Genomic DNA, 22,582 nt, shown 5'->3' with positions numbered 1-22,582 from the left:
AACGTTCGAGTCTAAGGCTTTGGTGAGTAGAAAACAGGAGGGAGTGGAAAAATGGATGTGACTCACCAAGGAAAGGTGGGGCCTGTTTATTTAGTCCTTTGCTATCAGTTTAACCATTTTTTTCTTTGATCCTTAAGTTCCATGTCATTCAACTGCTCCGGGCATTGCCTACAGGATTCGTTATTATTTCTCAAAATTCCTATAAAATAGGGGTACCATCGCGCCGATGACGGAGAATCTTATTAAAACATAAATTAATCAATTCTCCAGTTGTAATGATTCTCGTGTGCCACTTGTAACAGATATGGAGCAATTTACCACTCTGTTAGGATTGAGATATATAGAGTAATAGGACGTGCTACTAGTGTCATCTATGCGCAGCATGTCACACGTTGTAGATTGTTATAGACTGTTATGTAGAAGATTATATTGAATACTAATACAACCCTGATTAAAGCTTAAGATTGCTTTATTCGATTCTTTTTAGTTCTGTAAGCACTCGCATGGTCATATAGACATTGGTTCTAATGAACGCTGTGAGGGATTGTGATATAAACTGGCCATGGCTTCCTGGAGAGCACGAAGACATGCAATATTTGCCCGAAAGCCACCGGCTCTGTCACTTTGAGTCTCGGCGCGTACGTGTGATACGTATCCTCGCGTTTGTAATTCTCGCCATCCCGGTGGCGATGGTCCTTCGATTTGTTGTCGGATTGGTGTATAGCTGTAACTTGGACCCTCTTCCGCTTTTGGAATTGGAAGAAAGCCCTGGTTGGTCTGCTTGCCAAATTTGATTCCTGTACTGAACTGCGTTGCCTTTGTAACTGGTGTATATTTTTCCTCCTCTCTACTAGCCTGGATCGCTGAAGCAAATGTCTCTACTATGTTCTTGGCATTTCCTTCAGAGAACATTAATTCGTCTATAAGAGCTTCCTTTTCGCGGATCTTCTTCTTTTTATTTTCTAGCTCCTGACGAATTAGTTCTTGCTTACGTTCCTCGTCTTGTTGTCTTTCTAGCTCTAACAATTCTTCCAGCTCATACTCCTTACGCCCTAATTTCGATTTATTCTTCATTATCTGTTCCCGATTGTCCTTCTTGTACTGCTCAATCTTTCTGTTTGTTTCCATTACATCTATATTATTTGCCAGGTTGTATATAATGGTTTCAATATCTTCTATATAATCATTATATTCCCGTAGTGTATCAAAATCCTCCTCCTTCTTGTTAAAGTCTCGTAATATTCTCTTACGTATATCCACTTCTTTTTCTACCATTGCATCTTCAAACATCTGCACACGAAAGTTTGTGCGCCTTAAAGGTATCTGACATTCTGGACACGCTCCAGAACCTGTAACAAGAAAAAATAATAGGTACATTTTGAATAGGATAATATGTAAAACAAATTTATACTACTAAAGTATAGCAACTAACCCTTGAGGAATAGGAGATCAACACAGCTTTCGCACAAAGTATGACCACAAACATTGACCATCAACTTAAGGGATGGATTTCGATATTTCGTTGTCTTGCAACGTGGACACGCTTGTTCTTCCATCTCCTTATATTTAAAATATCTAAATAGATTGAAGAAAGCACAAAAAAATGTGACTTGAAATAGGTTAAGCGTAGTCAAAATTAACGTATATCAATGTTTTAACAATGAAATAAAACTATCAAGTTTATCACACAAAAATTGTTCTCATATTTTTCACTAAGAACGCCAATCTTTTTAATAAATCCTGTTTTTCCCAACACCGTATTCCAATAACAAACGTCAGAGGTGTAAACATAATGTAATATATCCACGACTGACAGTCGGTCACCAAACATAGGTTCAAATGATTTTAAAAGTTGCAATTAACTAAAACTAACCATTCTCAGCCGGAAATTTATTTGAAATCTATCATTTATTCTTACTAATATGAACTATGTCAATATAAATACCTAAACCATTTATATACGAACTGTATCACAATACAAACTGTATTGTAAGATATCCTACGCAATTGACACAGATCGGCACATTTCTCTTAGATACACTATGTTATTGGAGGATTCTGTGAAAACTAACCAATAAGGCGAAGAATAGTAAGCTGAATCGATTTGTGTCAGAAAAGATAACCACACTCTACGGCTTTTGAAGGTTATTGACAGTTACTAAGAAAGAATAATTATTTTAATAATGTCAGAAGAAAAGACTACGTCTCAGGAGTTTAAACTTGATCCAGATTGCGAACTCCGTTTCGAAGTGGAAAGTAAAAACGAGAAAGTCACTTTAGAGGTATTTGCGAGATTTACTTCTATACATGAAACATATTGTGATGCAGCTAATACACAATATGACACTGATAATGAATATTTGAACTAACATTATATTATATTGTAGCTTAAAATTGGACTGGCGGAAGTATTTGGTACAGAACTTGTAAAAGGCAAAAAGTATGAATTTACTGCAGGCGCCAAGGTAGCTGTTTACACATGGCAAGGATGCACAGTGGAATTAGTTGGAAAAACGGATGTCAGTTATGTTGCTAAAGAAACACCTATGGGATTATATTTAAATTGTCATGCAGCTATGGAAAGAATGAGAGAAGCAGCTGAAAAAGATGACACTAGAGGCCCTATTACTATGGTTGTTGGACCCTGTGATGTTGGAAAATCAACATTGTGCAGACTACTATTAAATTATGCAGTTCGAATGGGAAGACGACCAGTTTTTGTAGATCTTGATGTTGGACAAGGACATATAGCAATTCCCGGAACAGTTGGTGCATTACTGGTAGAAAGACCTTCTAATGTTGTAGAAGGTTTTAGTCAACAGGCACCACTAGTCTTTCATTTTGGTCATAAAACTCCAAGTGCTAATATTGCATTGTATAATCTCTTAGTGTCACGCCTTGCAGAAGTATGCTCCGACAGATTACAAGCAAATAAAAAAGCCAGGGTATCTGGAATTGTTATTAATACCTGTGGGTGGGTAAAAGGAGGTGGTTACAAACTTCTTACTCATGCCGCTCAAGCATTTGAAGTTGATGCGATATTAGTATTAGATCAAGAAAGACTTTACAATGAACTTGTCAGGGATATACCAGACTTTGTAAAGGTAGTATTTTTACCTAAAAGTGGTGGGGTTGTTGAAAGAAGTCAGACACAAAGAATAGAGGCTAGAGATCAAGGAGTTCGAGAATATTTTTATGGGTCCCGTACACCTCTATATCCACATAGTTTTGAGGTAAAATGGAGTGAGGCTCGACTCTACAAAATTGGAGCACCTGTCCTTCCTGCCTCTTGTATGCCGCTTGGAATGAAAGCTGAGGATAATTTAACAAAGCTAGTAGCTGTAACTCCAGGACCAAATTTATTGCATCACTTGCTCTCTGTGTCTTTTGCTGATTCCCCGGAGGATGACGTCGTTCAAACCAATGTCGCTGGATTTGTTTGCGTGTAATTTGAATTATATCCATTAAATTAAGAATAACGATTTAAGAAATATTTCTTATTTTAGAAATACTTTTTGTTTCAGGACCAATGTTGACGTAGAACGACAAACCTTTACTGTTCTGAGCCCTCAACCAAGACCATTACCAAACACCGTCCTTTTACTCTCTGACATACAGTTTATGGATAGTCATTGATAGTGTATACAAATCATATATTTTTAGTAAATTTCCGTTTTATAATATCAAATTATTGAATAAAAATTACTTTGATATTTTATTAAAGTGTCTTTCTCTACCATATTCTACCACAATTGTATACGGTATCATATTGCAATTTTGCCAATTCAAATGCAAAAAATCAATCGGGGTATGAGCCATCATGAAAACTGAAAGTAATGCTTTTCACCAAACTGCACTCGCCATGGAGGAAAATCAGGAGGCCACGAATCTTGATATATTTCATTTGGAACTTCAAATACGAGAAAAATTATATGAACTACAGTGGAAATCCGTGAGTAATTCATCAATAACATTTGAGAAATTCGCGAATTTGAAAAAAATAACGTATATTGAAAAATATACTGAGTCAAATGTAAACGGATAGGATGCTTTGGAGGAGACAAAGGCAGAACTTGCTGAGGCTCGACATTTTGCTTACGATTTAAAAAGTTCGTTGGAAGACGAACGCAGATCCTCTGCAGAAATACAACATCAGCTGGAGGCTGCAATGGGAATTGTACGCCGTTTGGAAGAAGAAAAAGCGCAGAGTCAAATTGAGTTAACAAAGCTTCAAATGCATAATGAATTAACTTCGAGAGAACGTACTTCCTTGATTGAGCAAGCAAGAATCGCTAAAACTGAAAATTCAAAGTTAAAACAAAAGGCGAAAGATTTAGAATTAGGGATAGCAAGCAAAGATACCCATAATAAAATCTTAGAGAAATCGTTAATTGAGATAACGGACGAAATGACCTGTCTAATAGATATCATGAATCGGTAATTACTATTTCTGTAATATCAAGGCAGCTGTTACATATTTCATGCATTAACATCTTTTTAATCAATTTTTACAGTAACATGGAAAAAATTCAACAGGAACATAAGCTTTTACGTCACAATGTGGAAGGAACAATTGAATTGAATAAACGTTTGCAAACGGTTGGTTTGTGTGCACATGCTATTCATCAGAATGACAGTAGGAAAATTAGAAAACTGAAAGAGCAACTCGCTTCACAATCTGTTGAAACTGCCTCAAAAAATAAAAATTCTGAAGATCCACAAATTAAAGAAACCCGCATACAGGTAATATATTAGAAATAGTAGTCTTCTGAGATGAATTTAAATAAATAATATATATGTATATGACTCAACAGATGGAGCAATTGTTAAAAGAACTAACACTGAAAGTAGAAAGTGATAAAGAATTCAATGATAAGTTAAATGCTATTCACAATAGCATCAATACTGATATTGTTAATAGTGTTAATCAACGTGACGATCGTTAAGCAATACGCAGAATAAAAAATGAACTCAAAAGCAGACAAAGAATTTAAAAAAGGTTATAAAATATCAGTAATATCGCACAAGGCTTTCTTAAGTTCATATGATAAAAAATATCAGGAGACCAAAGGGAAAGATGGGATATTGAACAAACACGCATAAACAAACATATAGGATTAATATAAAATGTATTATTATAGTCGTTTGTATATTCAAGTCTGAATCGAAACAAGTCCAAAGATTAAAATGCAGAATTGATAAGGACACGCAAGCCGCGACAAACAACAAGCAAATAATAAAAACTTTTCATTAAAGGTCCTCTGTACATAAATCCCGCCTATGCTTACTTAAGGTAAATTTCTCCAGGAAAGTAATCCTCGCGGATAATTGCCAAATCTTGACTCAATTAACAGATTGAGTTCATCCTTTAACCACCTCGATGTTCGAATCATACTACGATTCATCCTGTTCCACCATCGTACGACACACCCATCATATTTTTGTTACTTCAATTAATATAACAATTACTTCACTAAAATATTTAATATTGTTATCTTGTTAATTCTGTGAAAAAGCTATTGAGTAATTACAGTGTGAAAAAATGATCGTGGTCTCCGTATTTGAATGGCCTTATTTAATTAGTTATTGTATGCGATTCTCCTCGATATTCACTATTCATTATTGTTGCAATACGTGATGTCTTATTGATACACACATGTGATGCTTGAAATCATAACACAAAAATACCTACGGCATCATAATACGGGCTTTTTTTATCTGTCTACAATGAAATAATCTGTATTTCCGTTGCATACATAATTCTGGATTTTTTTTTTCACAAGTAGTAGTCGTTGATGCTTCGTCATTGTATGAGTAAATCAGGGGAGAAACGATCCAATAATACCATTCACGATCAGATAAAAAAGAAAGGGGTGCGTCGCCGCAACTTTAAAATAATTTGTCACATATATCTTTTGAAATAGTTCAAATACCAAATTAAAATCTTGTGAAAAAATTATAACAGCTTGTAACGCTGGAAGTGCTTCTCGCAATTTTTTTGTTAACTAAAATATTTTCAATACTGATATAACGTAAGAAGTCGCAGTACCTTATCACACGAGTATTGGACTTGCACAAACAGTTGCTTACATTACCCCATCCGTAAAACAATATAACTCTTTCATAAAAAATCACTAAGTATGATGAAATCATACAGTGAAATAGCAATTCCAGCTTGTGACCTCGATAGTTTCTCCCCCGCAGTCTCCAGTAGGAAAACGTTGAATATCGATAATTTATAAAAACACCACCTAAATGTTGCAAAAAATCCATTATCAAGGAGTAAAATCACAGAGCCCAGAAGCAAGCACATGTGCAGCCTCGTTGAACATGAATCTTGTTCGACGAAAAGAACATAAGTAGATAATAATAGTAGACAAATGGGCCTTGTTAAGGGGTTGATGAGGGTTGGTGGGGTCAGAGTATGGAACAGCGAGTGATCCAACTTGGAGGCTTCCTTTGCGGCTCTGAAGATTTCAATTGGTGACCACCTCCTTTAGGTGGATTCGACGCTTCCTGCAGAATAAAGAGATATACGGCGTGTGAAATAAATTTTTATTGTCAATCGAATTGACACTCCATTCTATATAATTTTCATTTGAATCAGATAATCTTTTTTGAAAATCTAGGAATGGTCAATCGATTAGAATATTAATCGGTGAGATACTGCAAACTGGCATATCAATTAAATAAATTATAATGCAGATAATCATACTGCTGTATTAACGTGAAAAGCTGGTAAAATTATAATCATTTTCTAAAACTATATAACCGTAATAAAAACTGGTTACTGTTGTTAATTATAATCTATTATTGTATTATTGGACCATCACCACATAAAAAATAACATAGGAGACAAAAATAGAAAGATAATGCATAATGCAAAGTGTGAAATATAGTGCTTATACAGAATGAAAAGATAAACAGCAATATAAAAAGAAAACAGTTAATTCTGGTGATTAGATACGAGAAAACAGTTTGTGTTATCAATATATAGTGGAAGTGACGAATTTTTTATATTAAAAACATAAGCCTCAAAAAATGAACAAAGTAAATAATGTTCAATCTTTTCCTTCTTGATTGAGATGCCTCTAATTAACTTTTAAAAGACTTGATATACAGATACAAATATACAGTGATTCCTTTTCTTACGACCAGTGCATTATTGTGTATGTATATATATATTTTTTAATATATATCTTTAAAATATGACAAATATTTCTGCCTGATATCATATTTTCATACACATTGATCTGCATACAATTATATATTACTTCAAAACTATTAATATCGTAATAGTAAAAATAAATAGTGCATTTACATTGCCCTTTTGAACTGGGCCAAATATGTATAGGTCTTACTAAGGAATCAATAGTATTATTCCTATAAATAGATTCCTTTTCGTTGGCGGTAGCCATACACATAACTATATAATAGTAGGTTGCAGAATGCAATAATAGCATCAAATTGTCAGGAAGTTAGTAACTAAAAGACAGTTTAGGGATAGAGTTACCTTCTGCCAAGATAGACCCGCACCGAACACAGAGAAAGAGACATGGGAAACAGAGAAACAATCGTTATTTTGTGCCACTTTAAAAGTATGAGTCAATATCATCAGAGAATGAAGTTGATAAAAGAAATTTAATGATACTTATGAATATTAAATAAATACTTTTAAGAATTTCAATGTAATTGCAGAAAGTGATATCTGAGGATAATACTTTCATTTTCTAATGTTAATAATGAATAAAGTTCAAATACTTCTTTCACCAGTACAAGACAAATATTTTACTTGGAATTGAAAAGTAAGAAATTAATAGTGCAATGAATAATGGAAATTATAACATACAGAGAAGCAAAGATATAAAGATCAAAGTTTATAATGAAATAAACGATATGAAAATCGTGTTACAAAAATAATATTATTAAAACGTACGAATAAACTCACCAATTTCTTTTCCATTTTAGCTTTAATATCACGTGCCAAGGTGTAAAAAGCTTCTTCAACATTGATACTAGATTTTGCTGATGTTTCCATAAACTTAATACCATATTCCACAGCTAATTGTTCACCCCTTTCCTTATACACCTGTCTCTTCTCTGTAAGTTCACACTTGTTACCGAGTATCATTCTTTCTACGTCTGACGACGCATTTTCTTCGATGTTGCGAATCCAGTTTTTGAGGTTTTCAAAGCTCTTTTCATTGGTCACGTCGTACACCAACATTATACCCATTGCTCCACGATAATATGCTGTAGTTATTGTACGAAACCGTTCTTGCCCCGCAGTGTCCCTTAAAGAGTTTTTCAATAATTTATATAAAATTATAACTATAATATACTGATAATATACTTATGTAAGTCTCTTAAAATATATCTAATTAGAACTTACCATATTTGCAACTTAATTTTTTTGCCATCCAACTCAATGTTACGGATCTTGAAATCAATTCCTGAAAAGAGAAATCTCAGTTAGAAACTAGTTTTAAAGTTAAAAAAGTCCTTTAAAGTAACATCTATCTCTGATTAAAGAGCAGTTTGTACACTTAAGCGTCCAATCCAATCAACTAAGGATCTAATTTATTTGGCCAATAGCCAAAAGGTATAAGATGACTAAAGGAAGTTGGATAAGAGAACAAGGAACAAATATAGGCAGCAGATTAATTGCTACATATGAAGCAAAATAAAATCTTATTTTTCAAAGACCTGTTGCTAAAACTAAAGTTATGAATATACCATTTTACCAGAAATAACTTATGTAGCAGCCAAGTTATCATAAAATGGATAGCAGACCATAATAGTCCTAAATTCTGATAATATGTACATGAATCGGCTGCAACTTATTTGAAATCCTAATACACAAATAAATAATAAATATATATATAAAATACTAGATGTGCTGCGTTCAATATTTTAAAAGAGTTAATTAACTTATAGTGCAATATGATATTTTGATATTAATTACAGAACAACCATTCAGTATAACATTTCCAAATTATTTTTTCATGAATGAAAATTTTCATAACAGAACTAAGAAAAATATTTCAATAGAGTAGCGTTAATAAAGATTTCTGATAACCATATAAAGATCTCACTAGGTTAGGATATGCTAATGTTGTGAAGAATGATATAGAATAAACTAGATGACTCGTGCAGGTGTCGAAGATCTGGTTCCAATACAATGTACCCTTTGTCTCTTAAGAAGTAGGGTTTATAGATAAGGTACATCCACTGTAGACACACCCTCATGATATTAAAACATGCAGGATGCCGCTGCTGTCCAATAAGAACAACTAATGGTAAGATAAGAGGAACGAAAATGATAATAGAAGTAATACATACCAATGGTGGAGATGAAGGTCGAGTTGTACGCATCTTCTGAAAATCTGAATAATATGCTCGTCTTGCCTACGCCCGAGTCTCCAATAAGCAGTAATTTAAATAAATAGTCATAGGTCTTTGCCATTTTTCACGAGTGCTCGTACCCAGCCGCGAACAGCTTCAATATTATTATTTAATCACTACTACACTACTGGCACCCGTGCCCGGATGTTTCGTATTTGCGGTGTGGTACTGATGATGATGATGACGATGATGGTAGTAGTGCTGGTAGTAATGTGGTGGTGCTGTTCCTACTGGTGAAGAGGACAGCTGGCTCAGAATCCTAAATTCCAAATCCTTAGCGAGATGTAGCCGCTGCGTATGCTAGACATTTACCACGAAATAAAACACCCTACTGCGCCAACTATTCTCCTACGTGAACTGCTACGTCTACGTAGAGTATGACACTCACGAAAATCTTTTTCAAGCTAATTAACAAAGCAAATTAATCACACGAAACATCTGTCAGAAGAAGCAATGACAGCCATTCGACACCGCGATTTTTCCTTCGTGTTGTGGCTAGCTTGTACCGATTGTCGCCAGTAGTCGCAGATGATACGACATTAAAAACATGCGCAAACCAAAATTCGTTTGTACTTAAATGCCGTTAACTCATACCAAGTTATTTATGTACAGAAAAAGAAATTAATATTTCCCTATAGAAGTTTTATTTTTCAAAGAAAATTATTCAGAAATGTATAAATTTCATAGTGCGTATTAACATGAGTTCATCTTCTTGTACGCGCCATTACATTGATAACCACTGCATGAAGTGATAATCTTGACCCGTTAAAGTTAGACAAACAACCTTAAATTTTAACTTTTTTTATTTTCTAATCGTTTAGTGGTAGTTTGATGATGATTACTAGATTTATAATTAACTAAAATAAATAAAATCTTTGGTGGTGAATCATTTTGTTTAAATATCAGAAACATAATATTCGACTCCAGTTGGGTAGACAATTTTCGTTCTCAATCAGTTTAGTTCCATAAGAGCTGTAATCAATGCGGAATTTTTTTGTAGTCATGAATATTCTAATTAAAACGTTTGTGATCTGCAGATTTGAAAGAAATAAGAAAATCCCTTTATGGATAAATAGTCGGGATAACTCAATAGATTGTGTAAATCTAAGTTCCCATTGGTATGTGAATAAATGTACTATTTCTGAACCTATTTTATTTATAAACACAATCGAAGCGCAATCATTTGTTAACGATTGTTAGTCTGTTTAGAATAAGCAAACGTATATTACCTATGAGATAATTAAAATCGTACTCGTCGTTTGCGCGGATCGCCGAGACTTCTGATTTGCCGAAAAATGGATATAGGGGTATCTGGACACGTTGCATTGAATCATGACGTTCTTCCATGGCCATATTGGTTAAAAATAAAAATTGTTCAGCAAACAGGTCGATTATTTCGTTTTTGATATTAAAAAAAGATGGACCCCCAACCGTTCTATTTAGTTTATCAATCAGTACCAAACGATTAGAAGAAGGAAAGGATTAAAAAGTTAAAGATGTTCAGCTAACTTTATATAGGTAAATTCTTGGAAGTCATCATCTAGGGATCTTTTTGTAGTCCACTATAACCCACATTGGTACTGGCTATGGCCCCACATGGTAGTTCCCGATCATGAAATTGTATCGTTTATGTAAAAATCATTGGATTTTCACGTGTTGGGGCGGCCGTAGCCCAGTGGATAGGGTAGCGGATTCACGACCGAAAGGTTGGAGGTTCGCGCCCAACTTCTAGCGGCATTCACCAATGGGTTTTCATATGATAACTTAAGTGAGTGCCGTAGCCCAGTGGATAGGGTAGCGGATTCACGACCGAAAAGTTGGAGGTTCGCGCCTAGCTTCCAGCGGCATTCACCAATGGGTTTTAATATGAAAACTTAAGTGAGTATTTATACGGATTTCGCCCAACACTGTTCGGATTTGGTGTATAAACTTTGTAGGTCCCCTCACGCTGAGTTGAATAAAGCCCGTCTCGCAAGGTACATCGCCATCTATTGTCGAACTTCCAACCTTGATTATTAGGACCAGTTACTGGCACATGTCCCCCATTGGGGATACAACCATAAGGAATGGAAGGAAGGAAGGTGGTAGAACGGACCTCAGTGAAGTTAGCCGGGCAATTTTAACTTTTTAACTTTTTGTCATACTAAATCGATTGGTGGTTGTTTGGTGGTCATTGGTGGCCTAATAACGACATTTGGTGGTCAGTCATTCTTTTATAATCAAATAATCAAAATTTGACCGTGAAGTTAGCCGAAATTTTTTTTTTTCAACGAATTAAGTTTTTTAGGTGCTCAATCGATGCGTAATCGTTTGGTGGTAACGAATATAATAATTCAAATGTTTGGTGGTCGCTAGTTTTCGTAAAAAATTTAAAAAACGATTGCAGTGTCCAGCATTGACTGGATATGGGTGTAGGAACACACATTTACGGTCGATAAAACAGATATTTCTGAACAGATTCTCCCTTCGAAAGAATTAATCAATGCAAGAACGCTAGCCGATGATTGGTAGTCGAATTAAAACATTTGGTGGTCATCAATTAATGCACGAGGTATGAAAAGTCATACCTCCGCTACACGGCGAGCACCAAAGGCTGTGATTGGCTGAGAAATGGATACAGGGGTATCGTGTCGAAACACATTTTACGTGATAAAACTTATAATTCTAAACCGATTTTGCTCGGCATGGTCCTGTTCAAAGCAGAAACATTAGCCGACGATTGGTAGTCTAATTAAAACATGAAAAAAAAAATATCGGTTAACTTCACGGTCAAATTTTGATTATTTCATTATAAAAGAACGACTGACCACCAAATGTTTTTTTAGGCCACCAATGACCACCAATCGATTTGGTATGATAAAAAGTTAAAAAGTTAAAATTGCCCGGCTAACTTCACTGAGGTGTAGAACGGGTATAAGTTAACCTTTTTGGCACATCTCATTGGAGGAGGCCGCCATAAGGGAACGAAGGAAGGAAGGAATATTAACCTTCTGCATACAATCTTTCTTTTCTAAAGTGACAAACCTCGTATGGATTTGAAAGAATCAATATAATAATTAGTTATATTGCTATATGGAAAAAGTAAAGTGAGTCATACATTTATAGTATCCAGGGAATTACTATTGCGAAAATGGTTAAAGTTGAGGCGAAGAAACGAACGGTTTCCAAGAAGACGAAGCGGTCTTGGAGAAAACATATTGATATAAAAGATGTCGATAAGTTTTTGGAAAATAAGCGTCTCGACGAACGGCTTGGAACGCCTTTTTCGGAAAGGTTAGACTCTGAACTCTTTGTCATTGATAATGAACGGAATAATGAACCTGTTGGAACATTAACCACAAAGAAGGAACGTCGTCTTGCCTTGAAACAAAAAGAGCCACGATGTTTTGCTATCCTAAAACCACATACAGCGGTTCCTGATCCGATTGCCAAGAGAAATCGTGTGAAAACGCCTGAAGAACGGAAGAATCCTATCACAAGACTTAAGGAAGCTAAGAGGAAATTGAATGGTCAATTAAAGTTGAAGGAAAAGATTGCAGAAAGAAACAAGGCTATTGCAGAATCTAAAAGAAAATCAAGATTTAAAAGAGGTGATTTTACAACTGATATCTGGGAAGACAAACCTGTGACACAATCAGAACTAAATAGTGAATGGCTGATATCTGATACGATTAGGCACACTTTGGCAAACACAGGTCAAAAGCGTAAAAGGGTGCCAGAAATTCTTTATAAAAAGCCATCTATTCTACCAGCTGTAGAAGCTCCACATCCTGGTACATCTTATAATCCATCCTATAATGATCATCAGGAATTATTAATTGCCATTGCGGAGAAGGAAAAGAAATTAATTAAAGAGGAGGAACACTTGAAAAGGGTTACTACAAAAATGTTTACTAAGGTAATAAAAGTGATAACATAGATACTAAAGCTAGTACATACTGTTTGACATTCAAAATTACGATTTCATAAGGAATAATTTTCTAAAGTTATATCTTATTTTATTAGGTAACAACAGAGAAGAAAACTGAAAATTGGATAAATGAATTATCAGAAGGTTTACCAGTAAAATCCAACAAAAATTCTGAAGACTCGAATGTAGAAGATACTGATCCTGTAGTTAAATCAGTAAATCCGCCAGTTAAAAATGCAAAGAAAACATTGGTACAAAGGCGAAAACAGAAAGAACAAAAACAATTAGCTCTTAAACAAGCTAAGGAGAAACTAGAAAAGAAAAAAGTTGCAGATGTATATAAACTTCGATTGCTTGAGAAACAGCTTACTTCCAAAGAATTAAAAGCAAAAAAGTTGAGAGAAAAACGAATGAAACTTAAACAACGAAAGATGACTGAGCCTAAAACTTTAAATAAAAGAAAGTTTGAGGCTCCAGAACCTGATTTTCAAATGGCAAATGAGCTTGCAGGTAGTCTAAGAGCTAGTGCACCAGTTGGAAACCTACTTAAAGATCGTTTCAAATCTCTGCAACAAAGAAATATTCTAGCACCTAGTGCTCTAATATTGTAAGTATTTTTATTGTACGAGACATATTTGCTCAAATTTATTTCTGGTATATTAATATTTCATAATTTTTTCTTTTATAGAAAACGTAACAAATTAAAGGTAAAAAGATTTATAAAGCCTGACCACAAAATTCCATTACAATAATTCAACTGCTGAGATCTTTGTGACTTGATGGAACGTTACTTTGCCCGCATATTTTTCATTGAGGTATATATGTATCATTGCAAAAAAATAATGTAGCTTAATAAATACGGGATATATTTTTAAACTTTATAAATGTGTTCAATTAAATCTTAAATAATAGACTGAATTATAACTTCAGATTTCTAGTAGTATACCTATAGTTAACCACATTCTAGATTACTCTCCTCCTGTTTCTACATCTTCAAATGTCTCGTCCTCTGGACTCATTGAGCCGTTCTCAGACATTAATTTTAATTCCATTTCCGGGATTTCTTCAAACGACTGTGTAGATGTAGTTGATTCGTTACTTGCTTCTTCTTCAAAATCTTCTGTTACCTTTGTCGCATATTCCATTTGATCCTGAAATTATCGTTTCTTAACACACTTAATAAAAAATTATTTAATAGAAATATGGACATACGGCAACTACATAATCATCGGATTCTGCAAATAAATCGATCCCAAGGTTTTTTAAAGTTTTTAGTGTGCTCAATTCCGATGGCTCCTTTTCCTTAATTAGTTTTTGGGGATCGATATTAATATGCTTAGGTTCGAATTCCAAGTCTCCAATCTTATAAATATGATCCGCTCTAAGCACTGACTTTGTCCTTCAAAAAAATATGCGATAGGATTAATATATTGTCTGACGAAAGAAACATTTGCGCAACACGTACGATGTTACTTTTGTTGCAGACATTAACAATTTAGGACGACTAAGAATGTCCAACAAATGCGACATTAATTGAGTATCTCCCATTTCTAAAATATCTTCTCCCGTTCCTGTGATCTGATTAGGGAAGTTATTTATGTATATACCATAAAAAATATACAATCAACACGAAACCACCGTTTGTTACCTTCAATGCACATGCTGCTACGTATTTTACATCGTACAAAGTATCAATTAGCTTTCTTATAACTGCTTTTAATTTTCTCCTACTATATTTTGCCAGCCCGAGTTTGACTTGTTCTCGGTGAAGTAAAACCTCAAATTTACTTAGGCGTGTAGCACAGGCATCTGCTAGTATTTTTGCATCTTCTCTGAGTTTTAGTGAATCTTCATACGATATAGATGTTAGCGTATAAAGATCTTGTCGTCTACTCATTTCTTTATGCATTTCGCGTAACGCATTAAGTAAAACACGCCGAATTTTTGCAATAATTACATATCGAAATTTATCGGCCCGACCATTTTTTATCTCTTCTTCGTACAAACTGAAATTATGTCTGTAACAAAGAATTAAATAAATTTTGCAATGTTAATTAGACACGGACTCTATATATTTACTCTTTGCGACGGTTCTTCTCTTTGACAAGCATATACTCATTCGCTATTTGTATTAATTCGTTCTTGACTAAGATACTTTCGCGCATCAATCTATGTACGGGAATTGCTACATTACTGGACAGTTCAATTTGAAATGTTCCAGCCAATTCAAAAAGTCTCGTATGCATTTCATTTTTCAACCTAGAATTACAAGGAGTTTGTTTTATTAACCTCGATTTAGCAATTATTCATTTTGATACCCGTAAACGTACTTTTCTGTATCGATATTATGTTTTTTCTCGATATCTTCCAATTTTCGTGCAACTTCTATATCCTTTTCCGCCATCAATTCATTTCTTTCTCTTAGTTTTTCGTGAAGAGATGGCTTTGTCACTTTGTAATCTTCCAAAGTGTTGATTTTTGCGTCTAGTAACTTCTATACGTATTAATGACGGTCTAATCTCTTTGTTTAAAATAACATAATTTCAACATTACTTAGAAATTTTATCTTAGAAGTCAACTCAAATCGAGTATTCGAAAACTGTTTCTCCATAAGTTCTTGCTTTCTATTATGAGTTGTTTTCTCTTCGGCTTTTCGTTTATTTAGCATATCCATGCGCTTATTATACTCATCTGTTTTGCTTGTTTCGACAAATATTTGTCGATTGAATTGCGCTATGTTATCAGCAGTTTCTAAGTCTGTACTATCAATGCGAGATTCTGTACTATTGGACGTGTCCAAAAGTTCCTGATTTCGTGTCTCCAATCTAATGGGAAATCTCATAATAATTATAGATCAAAATTGCAATCAAAACTGTTTTATGTATACCAATGACCTTTTTATACGTGTTTCTAAATCAGCAATTCGTATATCATACATAGCCTTTTGCATGTTGATAATTACCACTTTATCCTTTTGATCTTCCATTTCGGAATCCTCAATATTTAATGGTTGTAATCGGCTCGGTAGTGAAATATTACGTTTATCTTTTCCATAAAGGTCTACCATTTTGACTGTATTAAATTATCGCCTTCAAAAGATTTTTTATTTACCAACAAAAAGTATATAGTATACAAATTAAAAGAGCGATTACTACCGTTAGCAGGAATAATTAGCTTATATGCATTTCCATTGTTTTAACATTTGATAATATTGTCTTGATTTTTGTTTTATTCTCTTTTACAAATCAACTGTTTTGTATGCTTCATTCGCACTGGTGTGGAAATATAAAAAATATGTATTCTGCTTAGATCTATACATATATTATAGACAACTACAATAAAAGTACACACTCTTTGTATCCTTGCAATCAGTGCAACGACATGAATAAACTTAATTACATCAATAAACAAAATAATATATAATAATGATAATAATATAACAGTTTTTTAGAAAATGTAATTTTAATGGTCGGATTGATCGGATTCCGTTTCACGTGGAGACAGAATATCTGAGCTCTCTGTGTCTTCTAACAAACATTCTGGTACTGTGTCTGTTTTCTCGTTTTCTTGAATTTTCATTTCATTCGAGAATTCCGTACGTTCGGTTTTGCCATCCTCAGATAGATAACATTTGTCCTCTTTTTCTGATTCATGTAGTAACTCCTGCTCCATTGTAATCCAGGGTCTTGTGTTTGGTACTAAACCCAGATTGCCATACGTATATTTACTGTCCACACTTTCCACCTGAATAAAATGATGCAAATATTACAAAAGAACATCATGAAGCGTTCATCAATTTGTCAATCTTCATTTTAAAAAACCATACTTGAGAAGGACTCCGACTTTCCGGGAGTGACGGACAGTCCTGCCTTCCTAAAATGTCTAAGAGGGAATGCAAAAGCTTCTCCTTGACATTAGGATAGCACATGGTACAAACATCTTCTTCCTGAACCGCTGCCTGAAGCTGTAAAGCTTCCATGATGCATCTTCTAGCCTCATTCAAAACTCTATTGAGTCTTTGAATTTCCTGAGAACTGCCGCGTATTTCTTTCAGGACTTGTTCTTTGCTCTCTTTGGTCTGTTGTATGTGCTGCTCAAGAATTCTTATTTTATTCTCAATATCTGCACACTTGTTCTTGTAATCTTGTATGATCTGTTCGTTATTGCGAGCCCAAGTGTCTTCCCGACACACTTTCCCATAATTCAAAGTCATATTCCTATGCTCTTCTGCGAGCTTATCAATCAAACTATTTTGCTTGATCGTCTTAGCAAGTGCCATTTTCGCTTCGTTTTCAAAAAGAGATGCTTGTAGTCGCAACATACGATCTCGTTCTTTGTATTCCTTAGTTTTTGACTCCAAGTCATGGCAAACGTTGAGCATCGCGTCGAGTTCTTTATTAAGAGCTATATTTTCTCTAATCGCACGATGAGTAGCATCGGCTATACGAATGTTCGTAGCTTCTCTAAAGCTTTGAGCCAGTTCATTTAGACGTTCCTCCATTTCTTTTTTCATCCTAGAAAAAAAATGAGTTGCGTTAAGATCATATTGCGTATATTAAGTTGCGTGACAGTATATAAAAGTAATATTATAATATATATTCATTACTTAGCCTTGCCGATAATCAAAGCTTTTTCTGCATCGTAAAGCGCTTTTTTATGTCGCTCTTCTTGTTCTGCCATTTGTTCCTCTTGTACTTCAAATTTGTTCATTAAATCAAGTCGAGCCGCTCTCCAATCTTCTAATGCGTTTAGTTTACCAGCTGCAAGTTTCAATTCAGCTGACAAATTACTCTCCATAGTATGATATTCCAATTCCATCGCCTCTTCTTTCTTCTTATTCGCAATTTGTTCCTCTTTCCGTAATTCTTCCAAAGCCAATAACCGTTCATTCAATTCACGAGCTTCTTCAGTCTTTAACTGGAGCACACGTTTCAAATGAGCTACCACGTCTGAACGGTCTTCCTCTAATTGACGCAATTTTTCTTTTAATTCCTCGACAGTATCCTCGAGTTCCTCATTGCGCGATCGTAATCTGTAATAATTGAATAATAGTCATACTTAAATATTCCAAAACTGAAAGATTGGTTCACGCTGAAGATAGTTTCACTTACCGCGCTAATTGTCTGTTATTATCAAGAATTTGTTGTTCATAAAACAACGTCTCCCTCTCGTTCATATAACATTTTTTTCTGACCTTCTTATCTTTTTCTGCACCTCCTTTTTTCTTTGGCATTCCGACACTAAAAATTTCACTGTTTGCCTTGTATAAGAATTTGTTACGTTAGGCTATTTTATGAGGTTGGCAGGTGTCTATTTATGAATAGAAAAATATTAGAATCTAGTACAAAGATATTCGACATTTTATTAAAATACCATACAAATTTTGCTAATGCGGAATGTCACTCTTGTCAAAGAAAAAAAAATATGCTCCATGATTTGTTATATCCAATATCGCTTGTTACCATAGCAAACATACATAGTTGTGAATCACTGGTGTAAAGAGCTACATAATTTTTATGGAAAAGTAAGTACATACTAGCCGGTCGAACGCAGTAAAATTGCGAGGAAACAAATTCTTTAAAAGCCTACAAGTGTGAACTTCCATGGTGGGCCACCTTTATTGGTATTAGTTTGTTTAGAACATTACCTTAAAATTTATTTTTACTTCAAGTGGTATTTACACGTGTAAACGCGAAAAAGGCAAAATAAATAAAAGACTATGATAAATGTAAAACAGGAATCATTACCTCACATAAAAAGATATCGAGTCGACATTTATTTTATTTTACAGCACTTCGTTGGAGTCCTTTAAAGTTTTATACAAACTAAAGTAACAACAAATGCATATCACTCAATATATTAAATTTTAACTGAATCATTTATCTTCGTCTATGTACTGATCGACATATCGTTACCGAGCAAATCAACTGGTCGAAAGTCGAGCACGGTTATTTAAACTGGATTTTCATTTTGGTATCATCATCGTCCTATCATATTGTATTTTTATTGTTAGACGTGTACTAGGAAATAGAAGACGTTTTATAAGCCATCTCACTCTATTTGGTTATTTGTTATTTTATTCACTTTCTCACATTCTCATCACATAATAACTTTAAGAACCAAGCTCAGAGTCCTGTTTTCATATTCATATCATAGAAACAACAATAAACAGAGTATTTGTGAATAATTTAACCACATATGAAATACGTACTTTCGTTATGGTCTATAAATATTTTCTAAAACGAAAATTCCATATACCAATGATAAGATCTTCATATCAAGTATTTCTTAATGTCTTGATCAAATATGAATTCACAAAAAGAATATTCAAGCAGTCTCACGGCCCCATACTGGTAGGCATATGAAATTTACAATATATAAACAGAATTTAATTACCAAAAAAATAAAGTATAGAAATGTATTTAGACGTAACACGATACTGTTGACTCTGAATGTGGTTCACTGTATTAACGGTTTACCAAACGTTTGTATGAAAGTAGGACTAGTTAACAGGGGGTACTGGTCTCTGAAGCGGAGGTTGCGGCCTACGGAAGTATATTACGAGGCTGAGCATGCCCGTGAGAAGTCCAATGAGGTATAAGTCCCAGTTCTGACCAAGTAATTGATCCCACTTGTCGAGCTGATCAGCCAAGCTGAACTCTTGTAAGTAATCCAGTCCGAATAGAAGAGATAACTTGATAAGGGCCAAAGCAACAGGAATACGGGCATCTGGACTGGCTTCAGCAGCTAGGTCGTAACAACGCTTGGCTAGGTGACGATCTTTCGCAAGACCAAGACCTCGTTCGTGCATGTATCCCAAATTAAACATAGCCTGTGCATTTTGCTGTTGTTCAGAGGCTAAGCGATAGTGACTAGCAGCAGCTTCATAATCCACCTTTGTTCCTCTACCGTAGTAATGCGCATCGCCAAGTTTCACCTATACGAGTATAAGTGAATGTAAAAATGTTCAAGTATTTACAACATTAACATTAAATATAAAGATAGCATACCTGAGCTGCGGAGTAGCCTTGTGCAGCAGCACGAGCCCAAAAAGTTAGTGCTCTCACTAATCCCTCTTCTTCGGTAAGGATAGTCGTTTCTCCTCTATCGAGAATAAAAGCAGCATTGCTCTGAGCTACTTCGTAGCCCATCTCAGCAAGAAGAGCATAAGTGACAAAGGCTTCATTTATACGACCTTCTCTATAATCCGTGTGCGCTGCCATAAGTTGATCGCTCCATTTTCCACGTTCTGCCACATTCTTTAGCAATTCTACAGCGGTGGAACAGCTACGCATCATGCCAGTACCTGTGGCGTGCATCTGAGCAAGGTTATAAAAAGCTAATACATGGCCTGATTGACTTGCTAGATTGAAGTACTTATTTGCAAGTTTGTAATCGCGTCGTACACCCGTTCCACCTAGATTCAATAAAAGTAAAACAGAGTATTTTTTATATTCATTTCAATATTCTCACGGCGATAAGATATTTTAATCGGTGAGATGATACGCACTAAAATACATGTTGCCCAATTGTAATTGTCCATCAACCCATCCCTGCTCAGCAGCTTGACTGAAATATTGTAAAGCTTTTGCCGTGTCTCTCTCAACGCCTCTCCCATATAGATACATCAAACCTAGCCCACTTTGTCCCACAGGATTTCCCAATTCGGCGGCTTTTTTGAAATACTTGTATGCTGTCTCGTTATCTTGCTTCACTATATCGCTTCCTTCCAAGTAAATCTGGTAATTAATTGCAAATGGTAAGAGTTAAAAAGTGTCGTACAGATAGTACACGGTGTTTTTTACAAGAATTTTGTACTAACCTTTCCGAGAAAGGCCATTGCTATCGGATTTCCAGCATCTGCTGCATGTTGAAAATAGTGAAGAGCTCTTTGATGATCTAGAGGTACCCCTCTGCCACCTTGATAATGTAACTGTCCCAGTCCCACTTGAGCTTGTATGTCGCCTTTCTCCGCCAACAGTTGATAGTACTCTATCAAATCCTGATCCAGTATACCTGAATTGTATCCAGGATTTTCATGCTCATCTAAAAGTCTCACTCTCTGCACAACGGGTCCACCACTGAGAGATACTTCTTCTGCCACTTTGTTTGCTACTTTACGATAGAAATCTAGGGCTCGCTCACATGATGCAGGAGTTGTTACTCCAGCCCAGTGACGGTAACCCAAAGCCATTTGTGCACGAGTGTCTCTGCCAAGAGCACCTATTGTATAATGTAATAAAGCCTTTCCTTGAGAAGCATTAACACCTCCAAGACCCGTAGCATATAAAAATCCCATGCCCTATGGAAGATTATATTTACAGATTTTCTATATATTTTAAATATATTTTCTAGTCAACAGCTTATGCAAACCATATGAGCAGAAGGTAATCCAGTCTCAGCAAGTTCTTTAAATGTTTGCAATGCAGCAGGAATGTCTTGATTGGAATTTCGTGATGAAGAGGACCCAATTTGAGTTCCTAGAAGTTGGGCCCATGCTAACATGGAACGTGCTTCTCTGTGTCCTAGTGTTGCTGCAGCAACAAGCAGTTTATATGCCTCAGCCTTATTTGTACGTGTTGCATTCAAAATTGCCTGAGCATTGTTAAATAAGTCTTCAGCTGTAAGCGAATTCATTAATATCAATCATGATGTGTTATAACATCATATAATATATAAAGGTTATAACTAATTAAGCAAATTGGTTAATTTTGTAAGATCATTACATTACCTTCCTGTTGCTTTGGAGTTAAAGGCTCTTGAACTTCTTCTTCAACTTGTTCATCTGAGCCTTCTTCTCCAGGTAAGTCCCAATCGTCTTCCTCCAAAGTCTGAAGAATACTAGAATCTGACGTATCCGTTTCTTTTGGCTGTGCAATCATAGCTTTCATCCATACATTTCTAGAGGGTGAATTTTCAGGAGGTTCCTTGCCTGCATTTTCTGGTTCATCCTCAGAGTCACCTTTTTGCTGTTTGGTGATTTTATCATTCAAGAATGGATCTGACGATGGCACTAATTTAAGTATTGTGTCACGCAGTGCTTTAAGTTCACGCAACTGTTCAAATGCATTCTCCAAATCTTCTTCAGAACTCTCATCTTCTGATTCTTCATTAGAATTTGACTTTTGCGTAATATCGCCTCGTTTCTTCAAACCATCTTCCTCATCTGCATTGGATACCATAACCAATGCTAGCATTAAAAAAACCACGCCATAAAAGAGCTTCATCGTTCGGTTAAGAAACTTTAAACACTCATCACCGATTCGA

The 22,582-nt window shown here is 35.1% G+C and overlaps 8 protein-coding genes across 13 annotated transcripts; 3 read left to right on the top strand and 5 right to left on the bottom strand.

Annotated features, from left to right (window-relative positions):
• Window positions 1-405: 405 nt before the first annotated feature.
• LOC107269015 (CDK-activating kinase assembly factor MAT1) lies at window positions 406-2,077 on the bottom strand. Of its 2 annotated transcripts, none has more exons than XM_015742391.2 (3): window positions 1,946-2,077; window positions 1,433-1,575; window positions 406-1,349 (listed from the first exon to the last, which is right to left on the bottom strand). In XM_015742391.2, exons 2-3 carry the CDS (start codon window positions 1,554-1,556, stop codon window positions 508-510), a joined length of 966 nt encoding a protein of 321 aa, XP_015597877.1. In that variant the 5' UTR covers window positions 1,557-1,575; window positions 1,946-2,077; the 3' UTR covers window positions 406-507. The 2 variants fall into 2 exon arrangements, with proteins under 2 accessions (XP_015597877.1, XP_015597876.1); XM_015742390.2 differs by having other exon boundaries at window positions 1,874-2,026.
• Window positions 2,078-2,084: 7 nt separating this feature from the next.
• On the top strand, window positions 2,085-3,718 carry LOC107269014 (protein CLP1 homolog). Its single transcript, XM_015742389.2, has 3 exons — window positions 2,085-2,282; window positions 2,388-3,445; window positions 3,525-3,718. The coding sequence occupies exons 1-3, from the start codon at window positions 2,184-2,186 to the stop codon at window positions 3,634-3,636; spliced, it is 1,269 nt and encodes a 422-aa protein (XP_015597875.1). The 5' UTR covers window positions 2,085-2,183; the 3' UTR covers window positions 3,637-3,718.
• Window positions 3,719-3,799: 81 nt separating this feature from the next.
• LOC107269016 (filamin A-interacting protein 1-like) lies at window positions 3,800-5,213 on the top strand. Its single transcript, XM_015742392.2, has 4 exons — window positions 3,800-3,952; window positions 4,046-4,437; window positions 4,515-4,743; window positions 4,815-5,213. The coding sequence occupies exons 1-4, from the start codon at window positions 3,821-3,823 to the stop codon at window positions 4,944-4,946; spliced, it is 885 nt and encodes a 294-aa protein (XP_015597878.1). The 5' UTR covers window positions 3,800-3,820; the 3' UTR covers window positions 4,947-5,213.
• On the bottom strand, window positions 5,121-9,906 carry LOC107269017 (ras-related protein Rab-8A). 2 transcript variants are annotated; one of them, XM_015742393.2, is made up of 5 exons: window positions 9,343-9,906; window positions 8,393-8,453; window positions 7,949-8,294; window positions 7,514-7,516; window positions 5,121-6,516 (listed from the first exon to the last, which is right to left on the bottom strand). In XM_015742393.2, exons 1-5 carry the CDS (start codon window positions 9,464-9,466, stop codon window positions 6,418-6,420), a joined length of 633 nt encoding a protein of 210 aa, XP_015597879.1. In that variant the 5' UTR covers window positions 9,467-9,906; the 3' UTR covers window positions 5,121-6,417. The 2 variants fall into 2 exon arrangements, with proteins under 2 accessions (XP_015597879.1, XP_015597880.1); XM_015742394.2 differs by lacking the exon at window positions 7,514-7,516 and having other exon boundaries at window positions 9,343-9,904.
• Window positions 9,907-11,514: 1,608 nt separating this feature from the next.
• On the top strand, window positions 11,515-14,200 carry LOC107269010 (ribosome biogenesis protein NOP53). The gene is made up of 4 exons (XM_015742383.2): window positions 11,515-12,432; window positions 12,511-13,303; window positions 13,411-13,922; window positions 14,004-14,200. Exons 2-4 carry the CDS (start codon window positions 12,536-12,538, stop codon window positions 14,065-14,067), a joined length of 1,344 nt encoding a protein of 447 aa, XP_015597869.1. The 5' UTR covers window positions 11,515-12,432; window positions 12,511-12,535; the 3' UTR covers window positions 14,068-14,200.
• A 60-nt stretch (window positions 14,201-14,260) lies between these two features.
• Window positions 14,261-16,414, bottom strand: LOC107268965 (A-kinase anchor protein 9-like). 4 transcript variants are annotated; one of them, XM_025086322.1, is made up of 8 exons: window positions 16,210-16,414; window positions 15,869-16,140; window positions 15,646-15,799; window positions 15,395-15,574; window positions 14,964-15,333; window positions 14,781-14,893; window positions 14,528-14,714; window positions 14,261-14,466 (listed from the first exon to the last, which is right to left on the bottom strand). In XM_025086322.1, the coding sequence occupies exons 1-8, from the start codon at window positions 16,380-16,382 to the stop codon at window positions 14,284-14,286; spliced, it is 1,632 nt and encodes a 543-aa protein (XP_024942090.1). In that variant the 5' UTR covers window positions 16,383-16,414; the 3' UTR covers window positions 14,261-14,283. The 4 variants fall into 4 exon arrangements, with proteins under 4 accessions (XP_024942090.1, XP_024942091.1, XP_024942092.1 ...); XM_025086323.1 differs by having other exon boundaries at window positions 14,537-14,714; XM_025086324.1 differs by having other exon boundaries at window positions 16,278-16,406.
• Window positions 16,415-16,526: 112 nt separating this feature from the next.
• LOC107269008 (cilia- and flagella-associated protein 157) lies at window positions 16,527-18,580 on the bottom strand. Its single transcript, XM_015742380.2, has 4 exons — window positions 18,427-18,580; window positions 17,922-18,347; window positions 17,142-17,829; window positions 16,527-17,059 (listed from the first exon to the last, which is right to left on the bottom strand). Exons 1-4 carry the CDS (start codon window positions 18,546-18,548, stop codon window positions 16,778-16,780), a joined length of 1,518 nt encoding a protein of 505 aa, XP_015597866.1. The 5' UTR covers window positions 18,549-18,580; the 3' UTR covers window positions 16,527-16,777.
• Window positions 18,581-19,038: 458 nt separating this feature from the next.
• On the bottom strand, window positions 19,039-22,542 carry LOC107269007 (protein sel-1 homolog 1). The gene is made up of 6 exons (XM_015742378.1): window positions 22,047-22,542; window positions 21,689-21,936; window positions 21,138-21,617; window positions 20,826-21,054; window positions 20,326-20,732; window positions 19,039-20,252 (listed from the first exon to the last, which is right to left on the bottom strand). The coding sequence occupies exons 1-6, from the start codon at window positions 22,540-22,542 to the stop codon at window positions 19,818-19,820; spliced, it is 2,295 nt and encodes a 764-aa protein (XP_015597864.1). The 3' UTR covers window positions 19,039-19,817.
• Between the last annotated feature and the right edge of the window lie 40 nt (window positions 22,543-22,582).

This window comes from Cephus cinctus, unplaced genomic scaffold, assembly GCF_000341935.2.
Source record: "Cephus cinctus unplaced genomic scaffold, Ccin1 Ccin1_scaffold0597, whole genome shotgun sequence".
NCBI lineage: Eukaryota > Metazoa > Arthropoda > Insecta > Hymenoptera > Cephidae > Cephus > Cephus cinctus.
This window is presented reverse-complemented; position numbering and strand designations above follow the sequence as displayed.